The sequence below is a fragment of the Sciurus carolinensis genome, chromosome X (assembly GCF_902686445.1).
Source record: "Sciurus carolinensis chromosome X, mSciCar1.2, whole genome shotgun sequence".
NCBI classification, from domain to species: Eukaryota; Metazoa; Chordata; class Mammalia; order Rodentia; family Sciuridae; genus Sciurus; species Sciurus carolinensis.
Genome location: NC_062232.1, coordinates 113,504,494 through 113,531,110, shown reverse-complemented (window position 1 = coordinate 113,531,110; position 26,617 = coordinate 113,504,494). Strand labels below are relative to the sequence as shown.

Genomic DNA, 26,617 nt, shown 5'->3' with positions numbered 1-26,617 from the left:
CAAAAGCAAGGCCCTAAGCAACTCAGTGAGACCCTATCTCTAAATAAAATACAAAATAGACCTTGGGATGTAGCTCAGTGGTTCAGCACCCCTGGATTCAATCCCCAATACAAAACAACAACAAAAACACCCTATTGTAATCAGAGATTATAAACATTGAAGAATAAAGTGACAATTGGATGTGGCAAGTTTAATATGGGACAACTGAAATGAAGAGTCAGGGAAAACTTTTTGCTAAATTTTGAAACGAATTTCATTAACTATTATGTGTCCTGTATTTTCTAGGCATGTATGTTTAACAAAACGCAATGGCCTTCTCACTCTCAGAGCTGTTCTATTGGTGAGGATTAAATGAGTAAATATTTCTACAGCTGTTACAATACTGTCTAGAACATAGTAGGTGCTATATAGGTGTTCGCTAAATTAATAAAGAAAAATCCCAGCACTCACACACTCCGCGTTATGATTGTTAGGATTTTCGTAAGACTTAAGAAGAAAAAAACATTTCTTTTCTGTCTAGTACACCCAAATGGATGATTTAAAATATAAATCATCCCCTTCAGACAAAGACCAACAAAATCGAGGGATTTAAGAAATGAGCCGGAATCACAGAGGTCAGAGCGTACAAATTGGGGACTAAATAACGTGGAAATCCCGTGTTTCTGTTTCCCTTGAATATTGGTCCAAACTCCTGAAAGCTGCCGCTCCAACGTCTTCTAACTATTGGCTCTTTTCGAAATAGGGCGCCAGGGTCCCCCGGCCAATGCCATTGAGGAAGGCGCCGGGCCCCCTGGAAATGCTCCTCCCTTTTAAAGGAGGGTCGCGGGGTGGGGCTCTCACGCATGCTCCGTGCCCGCGGGCCCATTGGAGAGATCACCGGGCGCGTGCGCAGGACCCGATGGGTGCCCGGACGCGGAAGAACTGGCCCCGCTGAGGCTCCCGCTTCCGAAGCGTGGGAGGCGGAAGAGACTGCAGGTTGTAGATTTTGGTCTTGGCCCCAACGGGTTCCCCCGGGCCATTAGAACCCAAGAGAGGAAGAGGAGGCCCCGCGGCGGCGGCAGAGGGATCGGATCCCCCACCAGTCCTCGAGGCGGGAGGGGGGCAGGGACGGGCGAAGCATCGATCTCAGGGCTGAGGAGCCTCCGGGACTGGGTCCGGAGCATGGGGGGCTGTACCAAGTCCCCGAGCATGGGGAGCTGGAGCTACCGAGGTCTCCCCGCCGGGCCCTGCGCAACTATCAGGTCCTCGGTGTTACCGCTGCCCGGGCAGCTGCGGCACCTGTAGCGGAGCCCCGCTGGTGGTCCTCAGCGGGAAAAATAGCAGCATGAGTTCCGCCGCTGCCTAGTTTCCTCCCTCTCCTCCTCTCCCTCTGTGCTCCTTCCTCTTCTCCTCTTTCCCACGCCTCGTCCTTATTTCCCGTCCCTGTTCTCTTTCCCTTGCCCTCCTTCCCCTTACCCCTATCATCCTCACTCTCCCATCCTCCCTTTCCCTTTCCTTCCCCTCCCCCATCCACCTCCTTCCCCCTCCTCTTCCTTTCCCCATCCTCCCACTCCCCCATTTTCCCCTCCCCATCCTCTTTTTTCTTCCCTTCTGCCCTGATCCTCTTATCCTGTCCTGCATTTCTATCTAGCTTCTTTCCATCCCTTTTCTTCCTCCTCCATCCTTGTCTTTCCTCCATCCCTCCTTTTCCCTCATCCTCTTTCTTCATTCTCTTACCCTCCAACACAACCTGTCCATCCTTCTCCCCTCCCTCACCACCATCCTCCCTTCCTCATCAGCATCCTCCTTCCCTCCTCCTCTCCTACTTTTCTCCGCCCTCAGCCCCCGCCCCCAAGACTCCGCCCCTTAGCCCCCGCCCCCAGCTGCCAGTCCCCAGCAGCTCAGTCCTGCAGTGAGTCTTGGGAGCCCATAGCTAAGCACCAGGAGCTGAGCACTGCCCGCTGTGCCTGCCTGCAAGTCTCCGACATGGCTCAGGAGAAAATGGAGCTGGACTTTGAGCCTGGCACATCTCATGGGGGCACCCTGAGGAGATCCAACAGTGCTCCCCTGATCCATGGGCTCAGGTGAGCAGGACTGGGGAGGATGGTATATGGGGTTCAGAGGCTTATTGACCCCGTGCAAACAGTCTTCCTTCCCTAAAGTACAAGTTCGAGCTCATTTGAGCTCTCCAAACAGAGGGGTTGGGGACTTGTTTGCTTTACAGTGACTTGAGTCCCAAGGTGGAGTGAAAGTTTGACCTCAGACTCTGGGCCTTGTGGGAAAAACAGCCACCACCACCCCCCCCCGCACCTGGGGGTCATGTTGTCCCACCCTAAAAGGAACCACAGAAAGCTTCTGAAAGGTTGCTTGCCCTGGCTAATTTACACCAGGGAAAGTCAGACTGAAGCCCCTGGAACTAGGCTTGCAACTTGACACCTGTCTCTTAAGAGCTGCTATTTCTAAGCTTGGTTTAGGAACCCTGGCATTAACAGAGGTTTGCTTCAATAAATCACAGTTTATCTAATAACTTGTAATTAAATGGTGTATTCACGTCATAGTAAGTGATTTGGATTTGTTGAAATGTTCTTAGATTCTAAAACTGCCAGAAATGCATTTCAGTAAATTTAAAAAAGGAGGGTTGACAGTAGCTTATATTAGTGAGAATACAGGTTTGAGAAAATTATGGAAAGAATTGACCCTTTAATTTTAGTGGTAGGGTCTTGTGCTCTTGTGCCTTTTTTTAAAAAAATAAGACACCAGAAGGTCTATTTTTAAAGTAGAATCTTGTGATAGTGAAGGTTAGGTTGGCTCACCTCCTGAGCCTATTACATTTCACTTTTATAAGTAGACAATTCATCTTAGGTAGAGAGCCAATTTGTGAGATCCTGTCGAAAAATGGCATTGGTCCAAAAAAGGGGATGGGAGTACAATTAGCCAGAAACATTAATCAAGCACAGTGAGGGCAAAGAAAGGGGTAATCCTTGTGTATTAAAGGGATTATGACATCTGTATTTTGAGAGGGAAATAGGTTTATGTTTTTCTTTCATTAAATATGATTTTGAAACTGAGGGAATGATGGAATGACTTTTTATTTTATACTTTTAAGAATAAACTGGTTTCATTTTTGGTTGTCTTTTAAAATCTGGTGAGCAAGCAATTGCTAGGAACTTGAGGCATCCTACTGACCTGCATTTAGACAATTGTAGGGAAAAAAACACTATTTTGTGAATGACAATTTAAGTACTTGAAAGGTAGCATGTGATAGGATAAAAGAAGAGGTAAGGAGGAGACCAGGCCTGGTCCCAATTTTACTAACTAGCCATGCTCATGAATGAGTCACTTAACCTTTCTGAGTATTTTCTCACTTAAAAATTAGAAGAGTAGAAGTAGTCATTCTCAGTGGTCTTTTGAAGCTCAGTCCAGTTCTGAAAATCCTTCTTGAACTCATGTGGGCATAGCACTCCGCTAGGCACTGCAGGGATATTATACAAAAATGAATAAATTACCTGTGTACCAAGAGGTTTAAGATACCAGACATTTTTCTTTTGGGAGGGGGGCCCATACTAGGGATTGAACTCAGGGCTTCACACATACTAGGCAAGCACTCTACCACTGACTACATCCCCAGCCCTTTTTAGTTTATTTTGAAACAGGGTCTCACTACATTGCCCAGGCTGGCAGGGCTTGAACTTGGGCTCCTCCTGCCTCAGCCTCCCTGGTCACTGGGATTCCAGATGTTCACAACCCGAACTGGCTAACACTTTAATGAAAGGTAAAGTAGGGGCTAGGAGGTATAGCGAGATCGGCTTAGCATGCATCCAGTGCTGGGGGTGTAGCCCAGCAGTAGTGCATTCGTCTAACATATCTAAGGCCAGGGTTGATCCCTGGCATTTCAAAAAAAAAAAAAAAGTTTCACTGGGCATGGTGGTGTGTGAGCCCAGGAGTTCAAGACCAGCCTGAGAGACAGACCCTCCTTCAAAAAGAAAAGACAGAAAGAGGAAGGATAACATGGGTGTCAAGAAACATGTCATCAGACTGGGGTTGTGGCTCAGTGGCAGAGCACTTGCCTAGCATGTGTGAGGCACTGGGTTCAATTCTCAGCACTGCATACAAATAAATGAATAAAATAAAGGTCTGTCAACATCTAAAAAATTTTTAAAAAAAGCATGTCATCTCTAGTGTGTTCTTTGGGTTCAAAGGAGGTAATGATTGCACTAGGTTTGTGGAATGATGACAGAATGTGCACTGCTTGCGTGAGGGCATGGTGTTTGAGGTGGGCATGGAAGGAGAGGAAGGATTCTGAAAGATGGTGGTAGGAAGGAGAGCATTTGAGGCAGAAGAGGCTTCCTGAGGCAAAAAAAAAAAAAAAAAGTACAGGTACGTTTATTTGAACGTCAATTCTGAGGTAGGACACTTGCTTTGGGTGGTCATGGGAGATGTGCTGATATGACTTTCCTTGTAGAACAGGGCTCATGGCACACACAGAAAATGGTAATATTCATGGTCCTCTAGGATAAACAGATTAGCTTCTTCCATCTGAGGGGGGACCTGTTTGGGGGTGTAGCTCTGACCAGAAGCAACTGGAATGAACCAGTCTGGAGCTCCGCCCCACACTGCTCAGAGCTGCCCCCAACCACCAAGGAGATCAGTATCCTGGCAAACCTATCATCCCCAGCACACCAGTCAGACAGCTCTGCCAGGATGTAGGATCCTCTGTAGGGAAGGAGGAACCATTGAAGATTTCACTGTGTACTACGGAACTGATGCTAACATATTTGCAAGCTCTTTCCTTAGAAGACGTTAATTGTTTTATTTTTACTTTGCAGTGACCTTTCACAGGTTTTCCAACCTTACACATTTAGAACTCGGAGGAATAGTACAACAATTATGAGCCGTCACAGCTTGGTAAGTATCAAAGTAAGTATCTGAAGTGATTTGGATTGGAGAAAATACTTCCAAATATAGTTCTTCCTGGAAATTCTGTGCCATACACAATTGTTTTTAGAAATTTATTTTAACTGTCTTGTTTACTACATTTGCTATGGCCATTCAGCTTTGGTACAAAAAGGAGACTGTTAATTTTTTTTCTTTGCTGTGGACTTTGTATTTTAAAAATTTGTTCATCGTTATTTATCACTACTTTCATCACAGTTGTGAGATGTCAGGATTAACTTCTAATTATAGCTGAGAACAGTGGTCTTTATTTGTCCTAGGATGTAAAAATCACTTGCTCAGTGTGTTTCTGATACTCATCTGTTGGGTGATGCTGACTGTGATTGTTCTCTATGGCCAGAGCTGTTGTGTTGGAGATCACCTTATTAGATGGTTGGGCCTGTAGAAATTACTAGGTTTTTGTGTAGTAGCACTTCACATATGGACTCACTCATCCATCAGCTTCAATGCTCTGGAAGACATCTGAGATGTAAGCACACAGACTTCTGAATGGCTGAACTAGATTTCCAGTCTGTGCACAAAGGTTCATCGGTTTATTTATAGGAGAGCCTTTCTGACCTCTGAATCATTTAAAATTTATGCACAATTATAATAAGCTTCCAACCCAGTAGCGCGTGAGAAGCAGCAAATCAGAAGAGTTACATTTGAGTTAAAGGTATACTAATAGCTGCTAGTGAGGAAGGAAAGGGAAAAACTGAAGAACAGAAATTGTAAAAAAAAAAAAATAGTTTTGGACTTGGCAGAAGGACTAAGAGCTGTTGATACTCTTGAGGGTGTCACTGGTATGTATGGAGCAGTATAGTGATGTTCTTAAGGCTCCCTGGGTCATTAGCCTTTTCTCAAATTCCAGTAACACCTATATTTGTATGATATTATACACATTACAGGGTACCTTCAGGCATTTAATTCTCATAACAACCCCTGTGAAGTAGGCAGAGCATAAGATCTTCTCCCAATTAAAAGCAGCAGCAGCTAAGACTCAGACGATCTAAGTGACTTGATTACAGTCGCACAATAGTAAGTGGCAGAGCTGGGATTAGAGCAGAGATCTTTCAGTGTTGTTTCATTTGGCATACTCTGTTTAAGAAAGGGGGAAATATAACACATTTTAGAGAGATTTCCAGCTGAGGTGCCTAAAAATACTTAAAGATGTTAGCTATTTAGAGATTTGGTTTGCTTTGCCTCCTTCCCTGAGGATACTAGAAAATTTAAGTATTTTTGCTGGCTACTGGAGAAATATTTTTACGTGTTATACAGCTGTGCTCCTGATAAGAGTAGCATAGAAAAGAAGGGGAAAATGAATCTGCCTCTGTCCACTTCACTTACCTCTTTTGTAAGATGTGAAGATTCATAACAGTTCTGGTCTAGGCTCATCTCTCACACTGTCTGACAAACACCCTTTGCTCTGGCTGTCCTAAAATACCTTATTTTCTAAAGGAATCCTGATGATTCACTGCTCTTGCTTGATCAATTTGCCACCCTTAACCCCATCCTCCTCTCTAGCTTTCTGGTTCTTCAGAACCCACTCATATCTCCTTTGTACAGGCTTCCTCAGCTATCACGATACTAATTACACTGTACACATTATACTGTAAAACCTTTTTTTTTTTTTTAATTCCAGCTGTAACTCCAGACAGGATCCAAAGAGGAGTTTTGCGGTCTCTTCTCTGGGATTTTTTTTTTAATATTTATTTTTAGTTGTTGATGGGCCTTTATTTTATTTATTTATTTATTTATTTTTTTATTTATGTGTGGTGCTGAGAATCGAACTCAGTGCCCCACACATGCCAGGCAAGCACTCTACCACTGAGCCACACCCCAACCCTCTTCTCTGGGTTTTATGGAGATTTTTTTACTCTTCTGTGTTAGCCTCTTAAAGCACTGAGTCAACCTTAAAAGAGCATAGGAACCAGGCATGGTGGCACACACCTGTAATCCCAGTGGCTCAGGAGGCTGAGAAAAGGAGGATCTTGAATTCAAAGTCAGCCTCAGCAACCTCGGGAGACCCTAAGTAACTCAGTGAGACCCTGTCTCTAAATAAAATACAAAAAAGGGTGGGGTGTGTCTCAGTGGTTGAGTGCCCTTGAGTTCCATCTCCAGTACCAAAAAAAAAGGGCACTGGAAAGGGCGCTACTCTGTAAATTTTAATGTACCTCTCTGTGTCCCTTAGTAACCTGCAAAGAGTGAAATGTTGGCAAATGAAATGAAAAGGAGGATAGTGAAAGAGCTGGGGAATATAGGATCTTAATGATTTTGCCAATTGACTAGATGTAAGGGCAGGAAGGAGGATTCCAAGTGACTGGAGATTATTTCTTGGTGACCGTGGGAATGGTGTTGGCTTGAGGAGTAGAGAAATTGAAAGGATTGGAATTTCTAGGGGAATGAAGATGGATTTCCTTGGGGACATGTGGGGTTCGAGGTGCCACTGGCTCCCTGCTGTTCTCCAAAGCCATATTCTAAATCTTTGATTTTAGACTGCTGGCTTCCTGTCTCACCACTTTCACTTCCAACTGATGATCTTTCTTTCTTCACAGAGAAGACAGCCATGTGTCTTATAGAAACATCAACCTTCTAAGATGCCTTTACCTTCACTTAGGATGCTTCTCCCTGATGGTTCATACATTTTCTGACTCTCCTGTCCCTTGACTATTATCGCCTCTGTCTTCTACCTTCAGTCTCTTCTCTGACTTTTCCTCCCACCTTCTTCTCCCAACTCACATCTAATACAGGGAAAACAAACTCTTTTCTTTTTCGTAGTTCTCCTTTCTTTCCCCGGGCTCCTTTTCAAAGCATAATCAACATTCAGCTGCTTGTAATCCCTTGTCTCCTGATTTCTTCCCTTTTGTAATCTTAATACTCCTACCACAGCTCTGTTAAAAAACTCTCCTTGAAAATATCACCAATGTCCACTTACTTGCCAATGTCCGGAGACTCATTCCTTACTCCACCCGAGTGAGCTCTTTGCTTTACCTCACATCATTAGCCAGCCTGCCCTTGAAACTCTTGGCTTTTTTTTTTTTTCCAGCTGATCCATTACTCTTGTTTCTGATTCTGGACACCGTTTTGCTGTTCAATTTCTGGGCCACTTTCTGGTTTTGTCGAAAATCAACAGGTTGTTTGTTATGTAGATGTAGCATCTACATTTCTGACTTTGGCCCATGGGTTGTAGCCAGCCTCATCCTGACTTTCTTTGGTTCTGACTGGCATGTGTGTGGTCTTCCATGGTTGCCCATCAGAGTCTCCCTGCCTTATCTGTTTGCCTAGTAGCTTTGCATTTTTCAGATGACCTTATTAAGTGCTCATCAGTAAATACGTATTACTTTCATAACAGGTAAAAAAGAACTTTTAAAAAGGATTTCACTGGTGAAGTTTTTCTCTTTTCAAAACCTAGGAGAGAAAAAAGAAAGGTATGGTAATGAAGGGATATCTTTTGAGGTAAAATCATATTTCAGTGGATAATATTTGAAAATTTTACTTGAATTAGCTTTTGCCTAAAACAACCATTTTATACCACTCACTACCTTCCTATTCAAAAAAGTTTTAATGGCATAGGACCTCTTAAACAGGATAATTGTTTTATTTGGTTTTACGATGTTAAAATTCACTTGGATTTCTTAGGGAATGAATTACAGTTGTTTACCTTGTGGATATTAAAATCATGTAAGATCTGTTGATATGAATTATATCTGAAATTTTGTGACCAGATTACAATTATTTTGAAGGATCGTAATTTGGCCCCTAAATTATTTTAACTTTGTGTTATTAAAAAGGAGACAATCTAAGGGAAAGCAACAGTTATTTTAAAGATACACCTTGCATTTCCACAATGCTTTTTCTTTAACTGGTAAGGTTTGTGGTGGTAGCATTATTGATGAAATCTTAGAGTTGATTTAGATCACGGAAGCAAAATCTCCTTGTCACAGTTTTAAAGTATTTTTGAGAACATTGATCATAGACACACTATTACACTATGCTTGTTAACCTGTCTTTCTCTGTATGTACATTGGTAATAATAACAATCAATAACATTGTTTTTTCCCTTTTCATTTGTTCCTTATTTTAGATAAGGGGGGTAATGGATATTACCATGGTCAAGAGTGTTTTCCCCCTGCATTTATACAGTTCCACATTCATTTGGGAAAAGTGCTAAAGTCAGTGCCTGTCTAGCAACAGATGGTGCTTTGAGGTTGGACACCTGGTGTACTTTCTAAAGACTGAGTGTACTGCCTCTAGTGCATTAATGTTCAGGATTTATTAGAGCTGAATTTCTAAGAAGAATATGAAAAAATTATCTAGGAAGAGGTTGGTACACCAGTAATGACAGCAGACTGCTGCTTTGTGATTCAGAAAATAGTAAATGTTTACTTTTTCTTTCCAGTTGCTGTCATCCTCACCTAATCGTATTCCTAGTAGCAGACTGCTTCAAATCAAAAGGGTAAATTTTACTTACTAGCTCAGATCTGAAGTTTTTTGAATCTTACATTTTGATTTTGATTTTCAAGACTTAAATATTAGCCGGGCGCGGTGGCACACGTCTGTAATCCCAGCGACTCGGGAGGCTGAGGCAGGAGGATCGCAAGTTCAAAGCCAGCCTCAGTAACTTAGCGAGGCCCTAAGCAATTCAGCGAGACCCTGTCTCAAAATAAAAAGGACTGGGGATGTGGCTCAGTGGTTAAGCACCCCTGGGTTCAATCCCCAGTTCAAAAAAAAGACAAATATTAAAAATGGGCCAGGATGCAACTCTGGGTAGTTGAAGACAGATTAAAATTTTTCCAAGTGTGCAGATAAAATAGACATGTGGCATGGTTGACACTTTTAGAATGTTAATTCTGCTCCCCTGTGATTATGTCAAATGATGTAGAGAAGTCTTTTGATTTTATTCGAAATAGAGAACTGTGTGGATGAAAATTCTGTTTTTTGTACATGTTTGTCCTTGTAGGAAGAAGGCCTGGATATGATGAATAGAGAAACTGCACATGAAAGGTTAGTGTTTTGAAAGAGCAGGATGTACCCTAATATGTCTTGTTTCTAAACACTAATGGCTTTGCTTTGTTTGTTTTAGGGAAGTACAAACTGCAATGCAGATAAGCCAGTCATGGGATGAGAGCTTGAGCCTGGTAAAGTTTTCCCATGTTTGTTTGTTTCATTTTTTTAGAATCTTGCTGGGTGTGGTGGCACATTCCTGTATTCCCATCAACTCCTGAGGCTGAAGCAGGAGGATCACAGGTTCAAAGCCAGCCTCAGCAACTTAGCCAGGCCATAAGCACCCTAGCAAGACCCTGTCTCAAAATAAAAAATAAAAAGGCTAGGGATGTGGCTTAGTGTTTAAGCGCCCTTGGTTTCAATCCCTGGTACTAAAACAAAACAAAACAAAACAAAAAACAAACAAAGAAACCTTTATATGTTGTTCACTGACTTTATTAAGTTTTTCATATACTTCTGTCCTTTTCTGTTTCCAAATCGATTCTTGTTTTTAATCTCTGCTGTTCCAGCAGAGTAATATTGTAATGCATACATTTCTACTCTTAAAATGTAGTCGTGTTATAGTAGTAAATAAAAGCTGTAATGTGCTGAATTGTTATGAGGAGATAACACTTTATGTTTACAGAGTGATAGTGATTTTGACAAGTCGGAGAAATTATATTCTCCTAAGAGAATTGACTTCACTCCAGTTTCTCCAGCACCTTCACCCACCCGAGGATTTGGAAAGGTAGGATCATTGACGAGATATCTTTTACACAGTGAGTGTTTACTCTCTAAACATGTGTATACAAATCACCTCACTTTTAAAGTATCTAATGGCTTCAGGGGAAAATTAGTGAAAACCTTTGATAACAATTTCAAAAAATGTACATATATATATATATATATATATATATATATATATATCTCACATGTAGACAGCTAAGCAGTTCTGAGGACATTGTTTCTGTTATTTTCAAAAGAACTTTTTGAAAAGTGGAACACTAGAAATATTTTAATATTAAATGTATTTTTCTAGCAATGCTTTTCACCGTCCTTACAAATGTTTGTGAGTAGCAGCGGGTTGCCGCCAAGTCCTGTTCCTAATCCAAGACGGTTTTCCAGGTAAGTGAACTTGAATTTTAAATGTGCTTAAAGTGCCACTCATTACATTTGTCTCTCAAATGAAATTTCTCCCCCATATTTTATTGTGGAAATTTTCTAGCATGTAGCAAAACTGAAAGAATTTCACAGTGAATACCCATAAGCCCACCCACCCTTGTTATTTTACCAGGGTCTATTTTTTGATACCTGTACTGGTTTGTATTCAGAACACACACACACACACACACACACACACACACACACACACACGCATAATTCATCCTTCTTATTTTTTTCCTTTATAAACTTTTTTCTCTTATCTTTTTATTGATGCATTACAGTTGTACCTAATGATGGGATTTATTGTTACATATTCATACATGCACACAATATAACACTGTAAGTTGGCCAATATTGCTCCTCATCTTTTAATTCAACCTTTTTAACAACAACAAAATTAAGATTATAGATCAGTAGTGGCACACGCCTATATAATTCCGGCTACTCAGGAGGCTAATGAGGCAGGAATGTAATAGTAATCCACCTTACGCTTTATATAGAGCCCTTGCTGCTCTGCCACTGAGGCTTATTTTAAAATGGACATATTTTTCTTCCTTCCTTCCTGTACCAGGGATTGAACCCAGGGGCGCTCACCCACTGGGCCACATTCCCAGCCCTTTTTGTATTTTATTTAGAGACAGGGTCTTGATGAATTGTTTAAGGCCTCCCTAAGTTGCTGAGGCTGGCTTTGAGCTCAGCCTTCCCATTGCAGGATTCCAGGTGTCCCCGCACCCCCAGCCATGTTTTTCTTTTCCTCTTCTTCCTTTCCCTTCCTTACCTAGGGTTGGAGAACAAGACTTTTTCCCCCCATCCTAGGCCCAGTTGCCTGCATTTGAGCACACACCCACCACAGGAACCAAGTAATTCAGTATTCTGGGATAGCCCCAGAATATCTAAGGAATGGCTAGCTCCCAAATTAACAAGTGAATCACAGTCCCCCACAGGGAACACCTGGAATGAATCTTTAAAAACCCTCTGTTCTTCCTGATGGGCAGAACCACAGCCTCTGGACAAGAATTTTCTGTGCTTCTCCTTTTCTAGCAACGCAATAAAATCTTCTTTTCCCTTTTTCTCAGAACCCTGTCCTCATTATTGAATTGGCCTCTGGAAAAAGGACAGAGCTCTCCATAACAGGAGGATTGCAAGTTCCAGGCCAGTCTGGGCAACTTAGCAAGATCCTGTCTCAAAAAAGAGCTGAGGAGGGGCTGAGGAGATAGCTCAGTTGGTAGAATGTTTGCCTTGCAAGCACGAGGCCCTGGGTTCAATCCCCAGCACCGCCAAAAAAAAAAAAAAAATGAGGATATGGCTCAGTGATAGAGTGCTGACTGAGCATGTGTGAGACTCCCACACACAAACAAGTCAGTCGAAATCCAAACAACTTTTTAATTATGTTTCTTTTTTCCTTAAGCTGTTGTTGTCCTATGGAATGATTTTTTTAAAAATAGCTTAAAATGCTGTTACTCCAGACTGCATGTCCTGGATCAAATCATGTATTGACATTTCTGTTATTCAGTCTAGTGACAAAAAAGCACTTTCCATTTCTACCTATATGACTGCCAATTTTACTTATTTGATGGGCTATAATGCTGTTTATCTTGAATTTCTTAGAAAAACTTCACGTTATTGTTTGTTTATTCATTAAAGCAGGAGGAGTCAGAGTCCAGTCAAGTGCATTAGGCCCAGTGTTCTTGGTCCTCTTAAAAGGAAAGGTATGTAGCAGCATGGTGACAGTGGTGGACAGTACTGTATATATACTTGACTACTGTTAAGAGAGTAGATCTTTTTCTTTTTTAAGTTTTGTAATTTTTATGTGTTCTAATTGTACATGACAGTAGAATGCATTTATACATTTTGATAGATCATACATGTTCTTAAAAACACACAAAAGGTAAATAGGTGAGGTGATAAACCTAAGTGACTCGATTGGCTTATTAACTGCCTTATTTCCCAATAAGTACGTATGTCAAATCATCAGATTGCATACCTTTAATATACACAATTTTATTTGGCAATTATACCTCAAATAAACCTGGGGAGAGGAAGGGATGCATCTAATTTCTAGGTTTTTTTTAAAATTTATTTTTATTGTAAACAAATGGGATACATGTTGTTTCTGTTGTACATGAAGTAACAGCATACCATTTGCGTAATCATACATTTACATAGGGTAATGATGTTTGATTCATTCTGTTATCTTTTCCTTCCCCTCTACCCCTCCTAATTTCTAGTTTTAAACTTAACCACACCTAAATTAAAAACTAGAATTCTTGTCTGAAATGAGCTTACAGCATTGCTCTCCTTTTTTTCTAAAGGAATGTCAAGTATTCCCACTGTATGCTTTATTGAGGCTAAGTTTTGTAAATTAGCTATTTGATACTGTATATTTTCTTACACTTCTAATCTGAATTATATTCAGGTATTTATGATATATTCCAAAAATATTGCCTCTCAGTGATCTGAATGTAAAAGAGATGCATAATTGTTACATTGTGGAAATACGATAATGTCATAGCAAATATATCTAAACATAATGGATGCTAAGATGTAAGGTGAGATCCACCCCCTCATCACATCATATTATTCCTCAACAAAGCAACAATTGCCCTATATTCAAGTCTATAATTACCTTATTTTCAATCACAAAGCACTAAGGTGGCCTTAATCAATACTAATTTTAGGTGCTTGTAGAAGGCACCCAAAGGCATCTTTTTAATGTTTTGAATTTCTTTGGTACCTAGGATTGAACCCAGGGACACTTACCACTGAGCCACATCCCCAGTCCTTTTTTATATTTTATTTAGAGACGGGGTCTTGCTAAGGTGCTTAGGCCCTTGCTAAGTTACTGAGACTGACCTTGAACTCATGAACCTCTTGCCTCAACCACCAGCCCCAGCTCATCATTTTTAAACAAAGGCAAATTTAGCAGGTATCAGCCATTATTCCTGGGGATGTGATCTTGTGATTGCAAATATCAGAAGGCATTTTAAAGAATTTTCATAATGGCTTTTAAAAAACAATTGATTTTTTAAAAAAATAATTGATTTAAGAGCTGGGGTTGTAGCTCAGTGGTAGAGTGTTTGCCTAGCATATGTGAGGCACTAGGTTTGATCCTCAGCATCACATAAAAAGTAAATAAAATAATAAATAAAATAAAGGTATTGTGTCCATGTACAACTAAAAAATTTATTTTAAAAAGCAATTGATAAGTAGTTCTTTGTGCAGATCACCTTCATGGCCAATGACCAAATCAACTCTCCTAATATTGGGGGAACTGATACTTAGGGTTTAGTGAAATCTGTTCAGTCATAGTATCACACACAGATTCAAAAAGTATTATATTTGAGACAACTTAAGATTAAAGATGATGTGCTATGGAAAATAGATCTTCATATGGTGACAATATTTAAGTTTGGTGAATAAGTTTTCTTTAATAAGTGGTCTTTAATCTTGTAAGAAGTTATTTACAATCTAGGAACATACTCAGGCAATTAGTAGAAATAATACTTGAAAATGAAACTGATTATTGCTATTATTATATTTTGTTGCAGGAAGTTAATGGAATTAGTATGGTTCAGTTTCATAGCTGTTCCAAAATAAACCAGCAGATGGAGAGATTCTTTGCTAAATAGGGCTCAAGTTTTTTGCTAGTAAGGTGGAGTTGAAAGCCCCAGTATTTTTTTAAAGCTACATGTTTAAACATGGAAAAAAGCAAATAAAAATATAACTTTCTGAATTTTAATAATTTTCAGAATAGTTCCAGAGGAAATATAACATGAATGAATCAAAAATATGGAAAAAATGAATGCCCCCTTTTTTCTTATTTAATATTTTTACTTTCATAAGAATCTTGTACAGTTTTAAGTTCAAAACTTACGTTCATTACTAAATTTAATTATTTCCTACTGGGTATATAGATAGTACTATGAGTTAAAAAGTCTATAACATTTCATTTTCAAACCAGGGCTGGGAATGTAGCTCAGTCATTGCCTGCTTTGTACCAGGATCTGGTTTCCATCCCCTACATCACGGGGAAAGGGGGGTGGGGTGGGGGCAGTCACAGGGACCCACCTGTAATCCCAGCTACTCTGGAGGTTTGAAAATTCAAGGCCAGTCTTGGCAATTTAGTGAGACCCTGCCTCAAAATAAAATATAAATAAAAAAAGGGCTCAGTGATAAAGTGCCCCTGGGTTCAGTCCCAAGTACCATAAAAGTAAAAATTAAAGTGTCATATTCAAGCTCAGATAAAGAGCTTCAACAGCAAGGAATGTGCATGTTTTAAATAAAAGCATACCTTATTTGGAAAGGGACTTTTTCTCCCTGATTTAGAGCTGTAAGGCAGTCCCACTAGTTGGTGGCAAAATGTTTTAGCATTATTTCTTTTGGTGCCAAATTTTGCTGTTATCAGTTCTAAAAAAATCTAGAGAATTAAGTTAGTAGTATAATACTAAATTTGTGAACTAAAAATGATTGCTTCTAATTGCACATGTACTTTCAAACTTGTATTTTTAAATATCTTTTTAGTTGTCGATGGACCTTTATTTTATTTTATTATTTATATGTGGTGCTGAGAATCAAACCTAGTGCCTCACACATGCTAGGCAAGCAAGCACTCTACCACTGAGCCACAACCCCAGTCCCAAACTTGTATTTTTAATCTTCATTAAATAGTCTAAAGCAAACTTTTACTTCCACACTGTTTACTGACAATACATTTTTAACCCATTGATGTCATCTCAGGAAATGTTCAGATGTTCAAACAAATAATCTTTGTGGGCTGGGGTTGTGGCTCAGTGGTAGAACGCTTGCCTAGCATGTGTGAGGCACTGGGTTCCATCCTCAGTACCACATAAAAACAGATAAATAAAATAAAGGTATAGTGTCCATCTACTACCAAAAAAAATGTTTAAAAAAATAATTTTTGCTAACCATCTAGCATAAACTATTCATTCTAAGCTTTTCGCTTGGTAATACTTTAGTTCAGCTGTTGTTAAGCTTTACTTCATTTTGCCTGATGTAATCCACGTTCTATTCTTTTTTTAAAGAACATGAATATATTCATAACATGCTACTTGTAATGAATGAGAAGTTCTTTTAAGACTGTTCACTTTTTGGTTGAGATTATGTGGAAACATTTCTTCTATACTAAAGCACATGGGAAAATAGCTTTTAAGGAATAACTCAGAGAAGTGTTCTGAGCTGCGGTTAAATAAAGATCACCTAATTTTTGCACCAGTCTTATAAAATTGCATTAATGTCACATAACCTCTTTCTATCTTAGGGGAGATGGAAACAGAAAGTCAGCCCAAGAGACTCTTCCAGGGCACTACCAACATGCTGTCTCCGGATGCTGCACATCTGTCTGATCTCAGTTCATGGTAAAAAAAAAAAATGAAAGAAAATCAAACGGATATTAGAGTTTGATCCATTTTTTAAACAGCCACTTTGAAAGTATATTAGGATAATTTAAAATATATTCAACTTCTAATCCATGCTCCCTTAGAGGAGTCTCCACAGAGGTTTGGATAATTTTGAATATCCCAGATCATTTGAAAACTAAGAATACTTCCTTTGGATACACCTTCAGTTTCATTCCTAGGTCCTGTTAGGTCAGCCTCTCGATAGATGGGATGGTTTGGTAGCATGAACAGCTATCTGGTGTGAAAAAGTCACAGGGTTGCTGTGGGTAATGTACATTGATCGGAGCTGCCATGTTTGCATTTCATATTATTTCCTTTTAACTTAGCAGAGAATACCAGCATTCTCTTAGGTGTTGCATTCTGTAAATGCCATGATCTACGGTTATAAAATCTTTTGGAAAATTGAGGGTATTTCAGGGCGATGTGAATTAAGGTTGCATTTTTATAACACTTCCTGATTCTTTTGGTCCAATCATACAACTGATAGTCTACCTCATCCTAGTTTAGGTCTTTAACTTTAGGGCTTTCCCTGTTTCTGTGAGAAAGTTAACTTCTTTTCCTGTATCTGAAGTTGAACCGAGTATTTGCATACAGAAAATACATATGGGGGGAAGAGACAGTAGCATTTACCAGGTAATATCTGGAAATCTTTAAGTATGTCCCAATCAACTCGCTGAGTACTCATGTTCAAGACTACAGTTGTTTAATGTCTTTCAGAACTTTTTTCGTTTCCTGAGTTTATGACTGAGTGTCTTTAACAAAAAAGGGGGCACTTACTTTAAAAATAGGATGGTATTCTCTGAATGGAAGATGTATTGACAGTTTCTTCCCAAATCAACTTACTCATTGTTTTGTGTAAGATAACTTGTACTTCTAGTTGACTATGAAGTCCTAGATGATTATTGTTGTTTGTTAGACTCATTGATCAGTACTTCCTTTTGGATTGTTCTAGCTATTCAGCCCCATAGTCTCTTCCCCCTCATCTCTGCATGTCCCTGATTGCTCAGTGTGCTAATTTTGGTACAGAGTGCCTTCCATGGACGTGGATGATTGCAAAGAGCAATGCCTGAAGCTTGTCAAGAGGACTAGCAGATGAAACTCTATACTTAGTGCAAACTGCATACTACTTTTATGGTAAAGTGAGTTTGAATATAGGCACATGACTAGAAATAGTTTTGCTTACACAGTTAGTAACCAGGTGACCAAGACGACAGCATTTTGCCAAACTAAAAACATGCAGGCAGGGGGTTGGGGCTTTAGCTCAGTGACAGAGTATGGGTTCAGTGTGTACAAGGCCTTGGGTTCAACCCCCAACACACACACACAAATAGAGGGTGGGGAGATTTATTTTTATATCATCTTAGGTCAACTTCCAGATGTTACAAAACAGGTTCACACCAATAAGAAAGGAAAGAGGAAGCATGCTATTTACCAAGGGTTCTTGGCTTCTTGTCTAGGCATTTATTCCTCTGAGTAGCACACCCTTAGTCATGCATGGCAGTGGCTATTGTAATTTCTGGTTTTGGTAGTTCCATATCCATGAGTAGACCTATGAGTGTCTATTAGAGCCCTGGGAACATTGTCACTGATGATGAACAGAAAGTTTGACTTTTGAGCACAAAAGGCTATTATTGCCTCACACAGGAGAGATTTGCCATATTCATGATCACTCCTAGAGTGCTAACAGATGGCCCAAGTAATATGTGATGATGAACTTTATTCCTTACCAGGCATGATGGTGCACACCTATAATCCCAGCAACTCGGGAGGCTGAGACAGAAGGATGGCCAGTTTGAAGCCAGCCTCCACAATTTAAGCAACTTAGCAAGACCCTATCTCCAAATAAAGTAAAAGGGCTGGGGACGTGACAGTGGTAAAGTGCCCCTGGGTTCAATCCCTGGTAATCCCCCCACCAAACAAAAAGAAAAGAAAAGGCTGAGGCAGGAGGATGACTTGAGCCCATGAGTAAGAGACCAGCCTGGGCAACATAGGATAGGTAAGTAATGAATTAAATTTTTTAAAGTATGTTTTTAGTCATTAATAATAGTCAAAATTAGTGTTTAGCTTCTGTACTCTGAGGTTATTAAAACTTAAAATTGTGCTAAGAATTTTGGGAACCTTCTATTCTGATGATAACACTGGTATCGATGACGAAGAGATTTTAATTATGAGTTACTCTTTCTGTAGAACATGAATCCCACTTTTGCAGAAACTTTTCTTCTAAAGGTGGTTTCAGTGATCAAAATCAGACATCCATATTCTTAGAAATGAGGACAGAGATAGGAACCAACTGCACCCTGGTTTGTATTGCCAGGGTGTCAGTCTACTTGATAACAAAACTAAGGAATCAATTTTTACACTACCTTTTAGAGAACAGATAAAGGATCAGCTCTTTAGTAGTTATCTCATCATTTTACTCTTTATAGTTTGTTCCCTGCCCCACCTCATAAAGAAAGAAGAAAGATTGGGTTTTATAATCTTTAAAGTTCATGGACTAGATGGTAATATTTAAAATCTGACATCTTTGAAGTATAAATTAAATTTGAGAAGGGATCCATTTGGAGTTTGTATCCAGTTACAAAAAAAAAGCATACTTTTTATTTATTTTTTTTATAAACTAAATAAAAATTCTGAAGTCATTACAACTAAATCTGAGGAACAACATTAACCACAAGGCAGGAATTATGTCTTTTTCTTTAGTCCTTGTGAGCATTAAGTGTTTGAGCATAACTCAGAAGTGTACCTTTGCATGGTGCTTTGATTCTTTTTGCTTGATGGGAATTCTTCCTCTGTTCCTTGCTCTATTAGGAGTAAGACTTCGGTATCTATAATATGCTATATCAAATAAAGGCATTTTCAGGGTTGCTGGCCCTGCAGAGAAGATTAAGTGATAGTCTGTTTCTCCTACATTAAAGGAAACATTCTCCCATGAATTTTCTTGCCCAGTGCATCAGTATTAATGAGTTCATTTTAACATTTTGTATTAAGTTTGTCTCAGTGGTTCTAACATAATTTTTAGTGTTATATGTGTCATGCCAAAAAATAGCAGCATGAATATATGACAGGTACAAAAATAAATATTAATAATGATATATTTCATAAATTAATAAGAATGTATACATAGACTTTAGAGATGTTTATATGAACCAATTAGACCTGTGTACATATACTTTTAAACTCCTGTCCCCAGGGTAATGGAAAATGAGCATATTTAAATATGTGATCTTATGTGGGAGGATAATGCTGGACCCCTGAAGGCAAGATGATAGAGCCAGAGAGCCATATGTATCAGTTCAGTTCATAGCATGGGGTTGGGGCTGCCCTGTGTGTAGTCACCTTATACTAAAATCTGCACTAGGCTTGATAGGACTGTGACTGATTCTAGTGCATTTACCTGCCTGTCATTAATCTGATAGAAACTTATGGATCGGATGAGCCTCTGCCTCGTCCAGTTGGGGAGATAACATGAGTCACATTGGATATTCTAGTTTTGTTATTTTCTCCTTTGACTATTTTAATGATTCACTTATACTTTCACCCATAGATTTTCAGACAGAGCGTACTTCTTTCACAGTCATGTACTTTCAATTGTGTGGTTCCAGTATTGTCTTGATAATGTATATTCAGTGGCTGCAGTGAATTAGTTCACTACTGATTGGGCTACTCCTATGTACAAAATGAATTGTCTAGGCCTTTTGCTTTTCTACAATCGTATGGTCTTTGGCCATTAGTGGAAGCAAAGCTCATTAGCACTTCCATCAGAGCTTAAGTGAGAAAAGAAGAGAGAAACTCAAATTAGACCATACTTAGCTGTTTTTAGAAGCTCTGGTATAAGCTTTAATAATGATCACTATGAGTTGGGTGCGGCTGCGCACACCTATATTCCCAGCAGCTGGGAAGCTGAGGCAGGAGGATCATGAGTTTAAAGCCAGCCTCAGCAACTTAGTGAGGTGCTAAGCAATTCAGTGAGACCCTGTCTCTAAATAAAATACAAAATAGGACTGGGGATGTGGCTCAGTGGTTTAGTGCCCCTGAGTACAATCCCTGGTACCAATAATAATAATAATCACTATGGAAAATTACTTCTGTACAGTGATCTCTCTACAGATTCAAACTTATATGTCTTGCTTTACATGGATATCCTAACAGTTGGTGATTTGTGACCTGAATAGTCTCTGCTTCTGTGACTATGTGTAGTCATGCCAGATTTACTAGAACAGAAATTAGATTTTATGTTTAGTAAGAGTGCCTAGCTAAAACTTCACCAACTTCTGAATCTAAATTGCAAAGGAAACTAAAATGTAAGCATGCTGTTTTTCTCTTAATGAACCAGATTATATACATTTTTATGTAATCATAGAGAAGAAATTCTGAAATAAAAAAATTTTTTTTTAAACTTTCCTGGTAACTTCTCCATTTGTTTATTTCTCTTAAGGTAATCAACAGTGTTAGAAGAAAAATTTCACTGCATGAGGTCATATTATGCATTTTTGAATTAATAAGGATTCACCCAAGCAAGCAAGTCTTAGTACAAATGAAATCTTTTAACCCAGGACTCACCATAAGTCTGGTTGCTGGAATAAGGAATTCTTTATTTATATTCAGATTATCTGCATGGTGGCCAAATTTTAATCTAAGCCTGTTTTCTTCCTGCCAAGTAGCATAGAGCGTGTCCTTCGGCTCTCCAGCCAATATGTGCTTTAAGAAAGTAAATTCATTTTAATATTAGTCTAGGCAAAAAGCTGCAGAAGGAAAAATCACATATGTTCCAAAGGGAAATAGAAAGGTCTTTTTGATTTTTCCAATGTCTTGGATTATCTGTGCAACTTTCTTTCGGTAGTTTGAATAATTCATATTTTAGACCCATTTTGCCATTTAGTTGAACAAATATCAGAGGCAGCTAAATTTTCCAAACTTCGTACTTGAAAGTGGAATTATTAATGATGCATTTGACAGCAGTGAGCATAGTGTAGGAGTAGTGTGGAGTATACTGTTTCCATTTTATTTTTACTTCTCCAAAGCCTATTTGTAGTCTGTCTCCACTTAAAATCACTCCACAGGCAAGAGAAGGAATGATACTTGGGGGCTGGAGGTGTAGCTCACTGGTAGAGCACTTGCTTAGCATGCTTGAAGACCAGGGTTCCATCCCCAGCACTAACAAGAAAGGAAAAAAAAAAAAAGAGAGAAAAAAAAAAGAAAAGGGAAAGACATGACATTTATTTGTTTTATTTTTTTGGTACTGGGGATTGAACCTAGGGGTGCTTTACCACTGAGGCCACATCCTAGTCTTTTTTTTTTTTGAAGGCAGAGTGTCACTGTCACTAAGTTGCTGAGGCTGGTCTCAAATGTGCAATCCTCCTGCCTCAGCCTCCGGAGTTGCTGGAAATACAGGAATGTACCATAATGCTCAGCAAGAAATGACACTGTAAAAGCAGAAGAGTAAAGAAGCAGGAGGGGGCTGGCTACATTTCACTGAGTGTGATGTATGGCCCAGAGACTTCCAAATATAGCATAGGTTTAACTTGGAAATTTATAAAATAATATTAAAGACTCCTAACATTTAGACCAGTGCCTCTTAGGTCAGAATAGGTTCTTGCAAATGAGCTAGTGGGCCAAACCTCAAACTAGAACTCATATTTCCTGATTCATAACTCCTCGAATTCTGTGCTTTTTTCCTTTGAAAAAATACAAAGTACAACTGTGTAATTTTTTTTTTTTTTTTTTTTTTTTGGTACCAGGGATTGAACCCAGGGCACTTAATTACTGAGCCATGTCCTTAGCCCTTTTAATTTTTAGTTTGAGTCAGGGTCTCGCTAAGTTGCTTAGGGCCTGCTAAGTTGCTGAGGCTGGCTTTGAACTTGGGATCCTTCTGCCTTAGCTTTCCAAATGTGTGTCAGTGTGGCCAGCTATGTAAATTCTTAAACTGCCTACTGCCTCTCCAGCTTGTCTCTTACTATGTTCTCTTTGTTCCCATACTACAAACACACCAGCCTGCTCTTGATTCCTAAAACGACCCTCGCTTCCTCCAAACCTTGCTTAGTTCATGCCTATTTGTCTTTCAGATTATAATGCAAATGTCACCTCTGAGCAGCCTTTCCCAGTTCCTCCAGGTTAGATCAGGTTATCCATATTTGGGTGCTCATAGGCTCTTGTATCTTGCTTTGAGTACTTGTATTACAAGTGACAAGTACATATTTATTAGCATGATTACTTAAATGTCTCTCCTAAATTCAGCGAGGGGCAGGGAACATGTCTATCTTTTATGCCTTTGTCCTTCTAATATCTAGCATACTTCCTACACTTGGCAGGCACTCAGTAAATATTAGACTTAGCAAGGAGTGAATTCAGGCAAACGTAGAACATAGAGCTTGTATATTAGATTGATGGGAGTCAAAGTCAGAGACGTGACTTGATGTGAAATTGCAAATTTCTCAAATCCCTGCAAAAGTAAGAAGCCAGATTTATAAGGCAGTCTGGCTTTAATTGTTGGGGAGCAGTGGGTTTCCTCGACTGAATAGGGCAGGTATCCCTGACCTGAGTTATAGAGGTGCCTGATGTCCAGATCAGTTTTAGTGGAAACACAGGAACAGAGGCTGGTTAAAGTAGCAGTGGTCATGAGGATATCGGGATCATGGGTAGAGAGCATTCATTTAAAAGCTTAACTGGAGAGTACCTAAGGAATCAAAGGACAGAACCTTTTGGAGATGGTAGGGAGACCTTTGAGATTTGGAAGCAAGAGAAAAGGAAATGGCATAAGGAATTTGTATAAAATGAGAACAATATGAAGGGCATATAATTGGAGGGGAAAATCATTTTCTTTTCTTTCTTTTTTTTTTTTTTTTGATACTGGGGATTGAACCCAGGGGCACTTACCATGAGCCACATCCCCAGCCCTTTTTATATTTTATTTAGGGACACGGTCTTGCTAAGTTGCTGAGGCTGGCTTTGAACTCGTGATTCTCCTGCCTCAGCCACCACAACCGGCTAGAAAACATGTTCTATTGAAGGCTTCTTGGAGTGGGCAAGTGGTCAGCTCTAGGGTGGTTGAAAGACTTGTTTTAGAGTAGAGGAACCGGGATGCAATGTGGTTGATGGCACACTTCAGGCAGCCCAGAATGGGCACCTCTGAGTCCAGGCTGATGGGAAGGTAAAAAGATAAACGCGAGGACAATAACCTCTGAACAGAAGGTCAGGGGACCCTCTCGAAAACACCATGGCATGCAAGATGAATGCTTATCCTGTGGACAGTCTGCTGCCTTGCGGGGTGGGGGCACTCAAATGATACAGAACCTTGAGAGTCTGTCTTTCAGAATTTATTTATATGAATATAATTTCACAGGTATTAGTACATTATGTAGTTCATTGCTGTTGCTTTTATGCTTTTTATTATTTACAACTGCTCCACTGATGTGTGAGTCTTGAAACCGTGTCGTTGCATGTTATGTTTATCCTGATAGATGCATTTGCTTATAATTCTTTTTGCTTTGTCCTCAGTTCAGATATTTTGGATGCAGTAGTAGAAGCAGTGGCTTATCCTCAGACTCACTGGCTACAGGCAGCGCTCCTGCAGAGTCTCCAGTAGCATGCTCCAATTCATGCTCTTCGTTCATCTTGATGGATGATCTCTCACCCAAGTGACTTAAACATTTCTGATTCAGTGCTTTTTAACTGCTGTTTCCCACATAAAACATTCAGTGAGGAACGCAGAGAACTTTGATCCATAACGAGGATTGAAGTTGACAGATTTCAGTCATTCTGATGCTGTTATTTTGGAGCATCTCTCCCCTCTAAAGTTTAATTACTTACTATCATGTCTGTTTTTGCTGATCTCATTTACATTTAGTGACTAAATCTCAAAATACTGATGTTTGATCACTTAGAAGATTTGCTTTTCCTTAGTGCCTCAAAGAGCAGCTGCTTTCCAGTCTGTATGCTTAAGGGAAGCACGGATGTGAATTTGCTCTCATGGTTCTTTTCCCCAGCAGTGATGTGATCAAGTTGATCAGAAATTCTCTTGCTTGAGAGATTTTTTTTTTTTGTTCTCTGTTGACTACATAGTTTCTAATCTCTTTATTTCTCAGCAATCTGCAAATTGCTTTTGAACAGATTAAATTTTTAGTTTTCTGCATCAGCTTAAAGCACATTATTTCATTTCCTTTCCTGTTTGAGCTGCTGCTTACTTGCCATATCTCACCGAGGGAAGAAACGCCTAGTCGCTTCTGTCTCTATCCTTGTCGCTTCTTTGCTGTTGGAGTGTATGATGTGAGGACTGATTTTAGTGCTGACAATGTAAATGAACTTACGGGATGCCTGGGTTAGTCATCCAGGTTCTTATGACTTTGCTGCCACAGTTGATAATTCTCCTCCCAAACCTGTTGTCCTAAGGAATATATAAAATATTGTTGATATTTCTAGGTGGTGTTATCAAGGAGAAGAAATTCCTAGGCCTTGACCAGATGTGGGGAGCATCTACAAATGAATGAATAATGTATTTGCGTACAAAGCAAGTGGTCCATGGAGCTGTCATTGTCTCCGGTGGTATTATGAGGCCTTAGGTGCCTTGGGGTACATTGTCGTGCTGTAAGGGATGTATATCATAAGATAGCGTGGAAAAGGAGGCTTTATGTGTGTGATAGCCACATCCTATTTCAGTTGCTGCTTTTTTCTGATTCCTTTTTGTCATTGGATTTGTTTGTTTTGTCATGTGGTGACTGGTGTTTTGGTTATTGTGTTGCCGCCAGAGTCGGAATCCAGTTTGTGTCCATGCTGCCTTATAGTAAGGGCAGTTAAATCTCTATGAGGAAGCTTTTAGGAGCTGAAAAAGTCAATGTTATTGTGCATTCTGCTTTTAAGAAGTTGTTGAGCTGTAAGCACTGTACCTACCAATAAGTGCTAGGTATCATGTTATTTAATTTTACAAAAGGAAACTCGTGGCTGAGCTATTTAGGAAATCTGAGTATAGTCTCTTGTTATGTTATTTATTAATTATATCATGTAAAATGTCATAATAGAGTTCTTTTCGTGTTCAGACATCGTGGTTGGATTGTCTGTGTCTAATGTGCACGTTGCCTGCTAGGATCATGCTATTCTATTTTTAAATGAATGTAAGAAAACAAAAACTACTGCCCTTGTGCTTTCGAAGGCAAAGGTCCTTGATTTTAAAGGAAGATGGTGTGCTTTGAAGGCACTCACAGACTAGTAATAGCAGATGGCTCAAAGGGGAACGTGTTCTCTTCCAGTTATAGAGAACTTCACTTAGCTTGCAGTAGTTCCGTTACAGAATTAGATGTGTCCTTTATTTTAAATTGTAATCACTGCCATCACAGCTACTAAGAGCTTTTGTTCCTGTGTTGCTTTCGCCTGGGCAAAGCCTACAACCCTTCAAAGCTAATGTCATTGTCCCCTTGTGTGCCATTTTAAAGAAAAATCTCGTTGATGGTACTTGGTGTATCTATTCTGTTTGTAAAAGAACCATGTTAAGATGTTTTTGCTTCTATAATGATAATGGTTTTGTCTTTCAGGAGATTTGTCCACCTTCACTCTACTGTCTTCTTTGCCTTAAAGTGATACTCTTGGGTTCAAATGTAGGACTGTTAGGAGAGAACCTTCGAAATGTGATGATATTTAAATAATATTTTTGAAATCCAGTGGTGGGCTAGAGCAGGAAATTGAAATTGTTCCAGTGGTATGAGAACTGGGAGGCAAGATGATTCACTTTATTGTTTAAACCAAGGTTCATTTTCAGTTTTTATTCTTTAAATGGACTGAAATGTTAGACTGTGCAGGGAATGTTTTGAAATAAATAAAGGATAGAGATATGCTAGCCCACAGATGAGCTTTCTTGACAGTACCCCTTTATTTTTATATAAAGTCTAATATTTGAAAAGTGGTTATTGTTATAAAGTAAAATTCCCTCTTCCTGTTCTAATACTATATCATATATTTCAAGCTTCTATTTGAAAACAAGGACAAGAATAATACAATAAGATATCCTCCAGATACTGTTTTTGCTTGACTGACTTAATAATCATTGTTTCATGACAACTGCTTTTGGAATAATAGAACAATAATAGAAAGTTTTGTGAAATGCTGGCCTTGCGTATATCTTAGAATGCAAATTTAATAAAGTGTGTACATGCATA

At 39.4% G+C, this 26,617-nt stretch overlaps 1 protein-coding gene, 2 non-coding genes and 2 pseudogenes across 3 annotated transcripts; 3 read left to right on the top strand and 2 right to left on the bottom strand.

Moving 5' to 3' along the window:
- Positions 1-1,933: 1,933 nt before the first annotated feature.
- Positions 1,934-26,613, top strand: Pabir2 (PABIR family member 2). The gene is given in 11 exon segments (XM_047536102.1): positions 1,934-2,063; positions 4,806-4,896; positions 9,311-9,367; positions 9,872-9,915; positions 9,995-10,049; positions 10,541-10,642; positions 10,934-11,019; positions 12,703-12,767; positions 16,337-16,433; positions 23,970-23,983; positions 23,986-26,613. Coding segments are annotated over 11 exon segments (837 nt in total). The 5' UTR covers positions 1,934-1,965; the 3' UTR covers positions 24,114-26,613.
- Positions 6,552-6,638, bottom strand: LOC124972759 (uncharacterized; annotated as a pseudogene).
- LOC124972758 (uncharacterized) lies at positions 6,702-6,836 on the bottom strand (annotated as a pseudogene).
- Positions 16,063-16,203, top strand: LOC124972774 (small nucleolar RNA U109). The gene has a single exon (XR_007106550.1). It is a non-coding gene; the product is annotated as a small nucleolar RNA U109 (small nucleolar RNA).
- On the top strand, positions 19,243-19,387 carry LOC124972773 (small nucleolar RNA U109). The gene has a single exon (XR_007106549.1). It is a non-coding gene; the product is annotated as a small nucleolar RNA U109 (small nucleolar RNA).
- Positions 26,614-26,617: the final 4 nt, after the last annotated feature.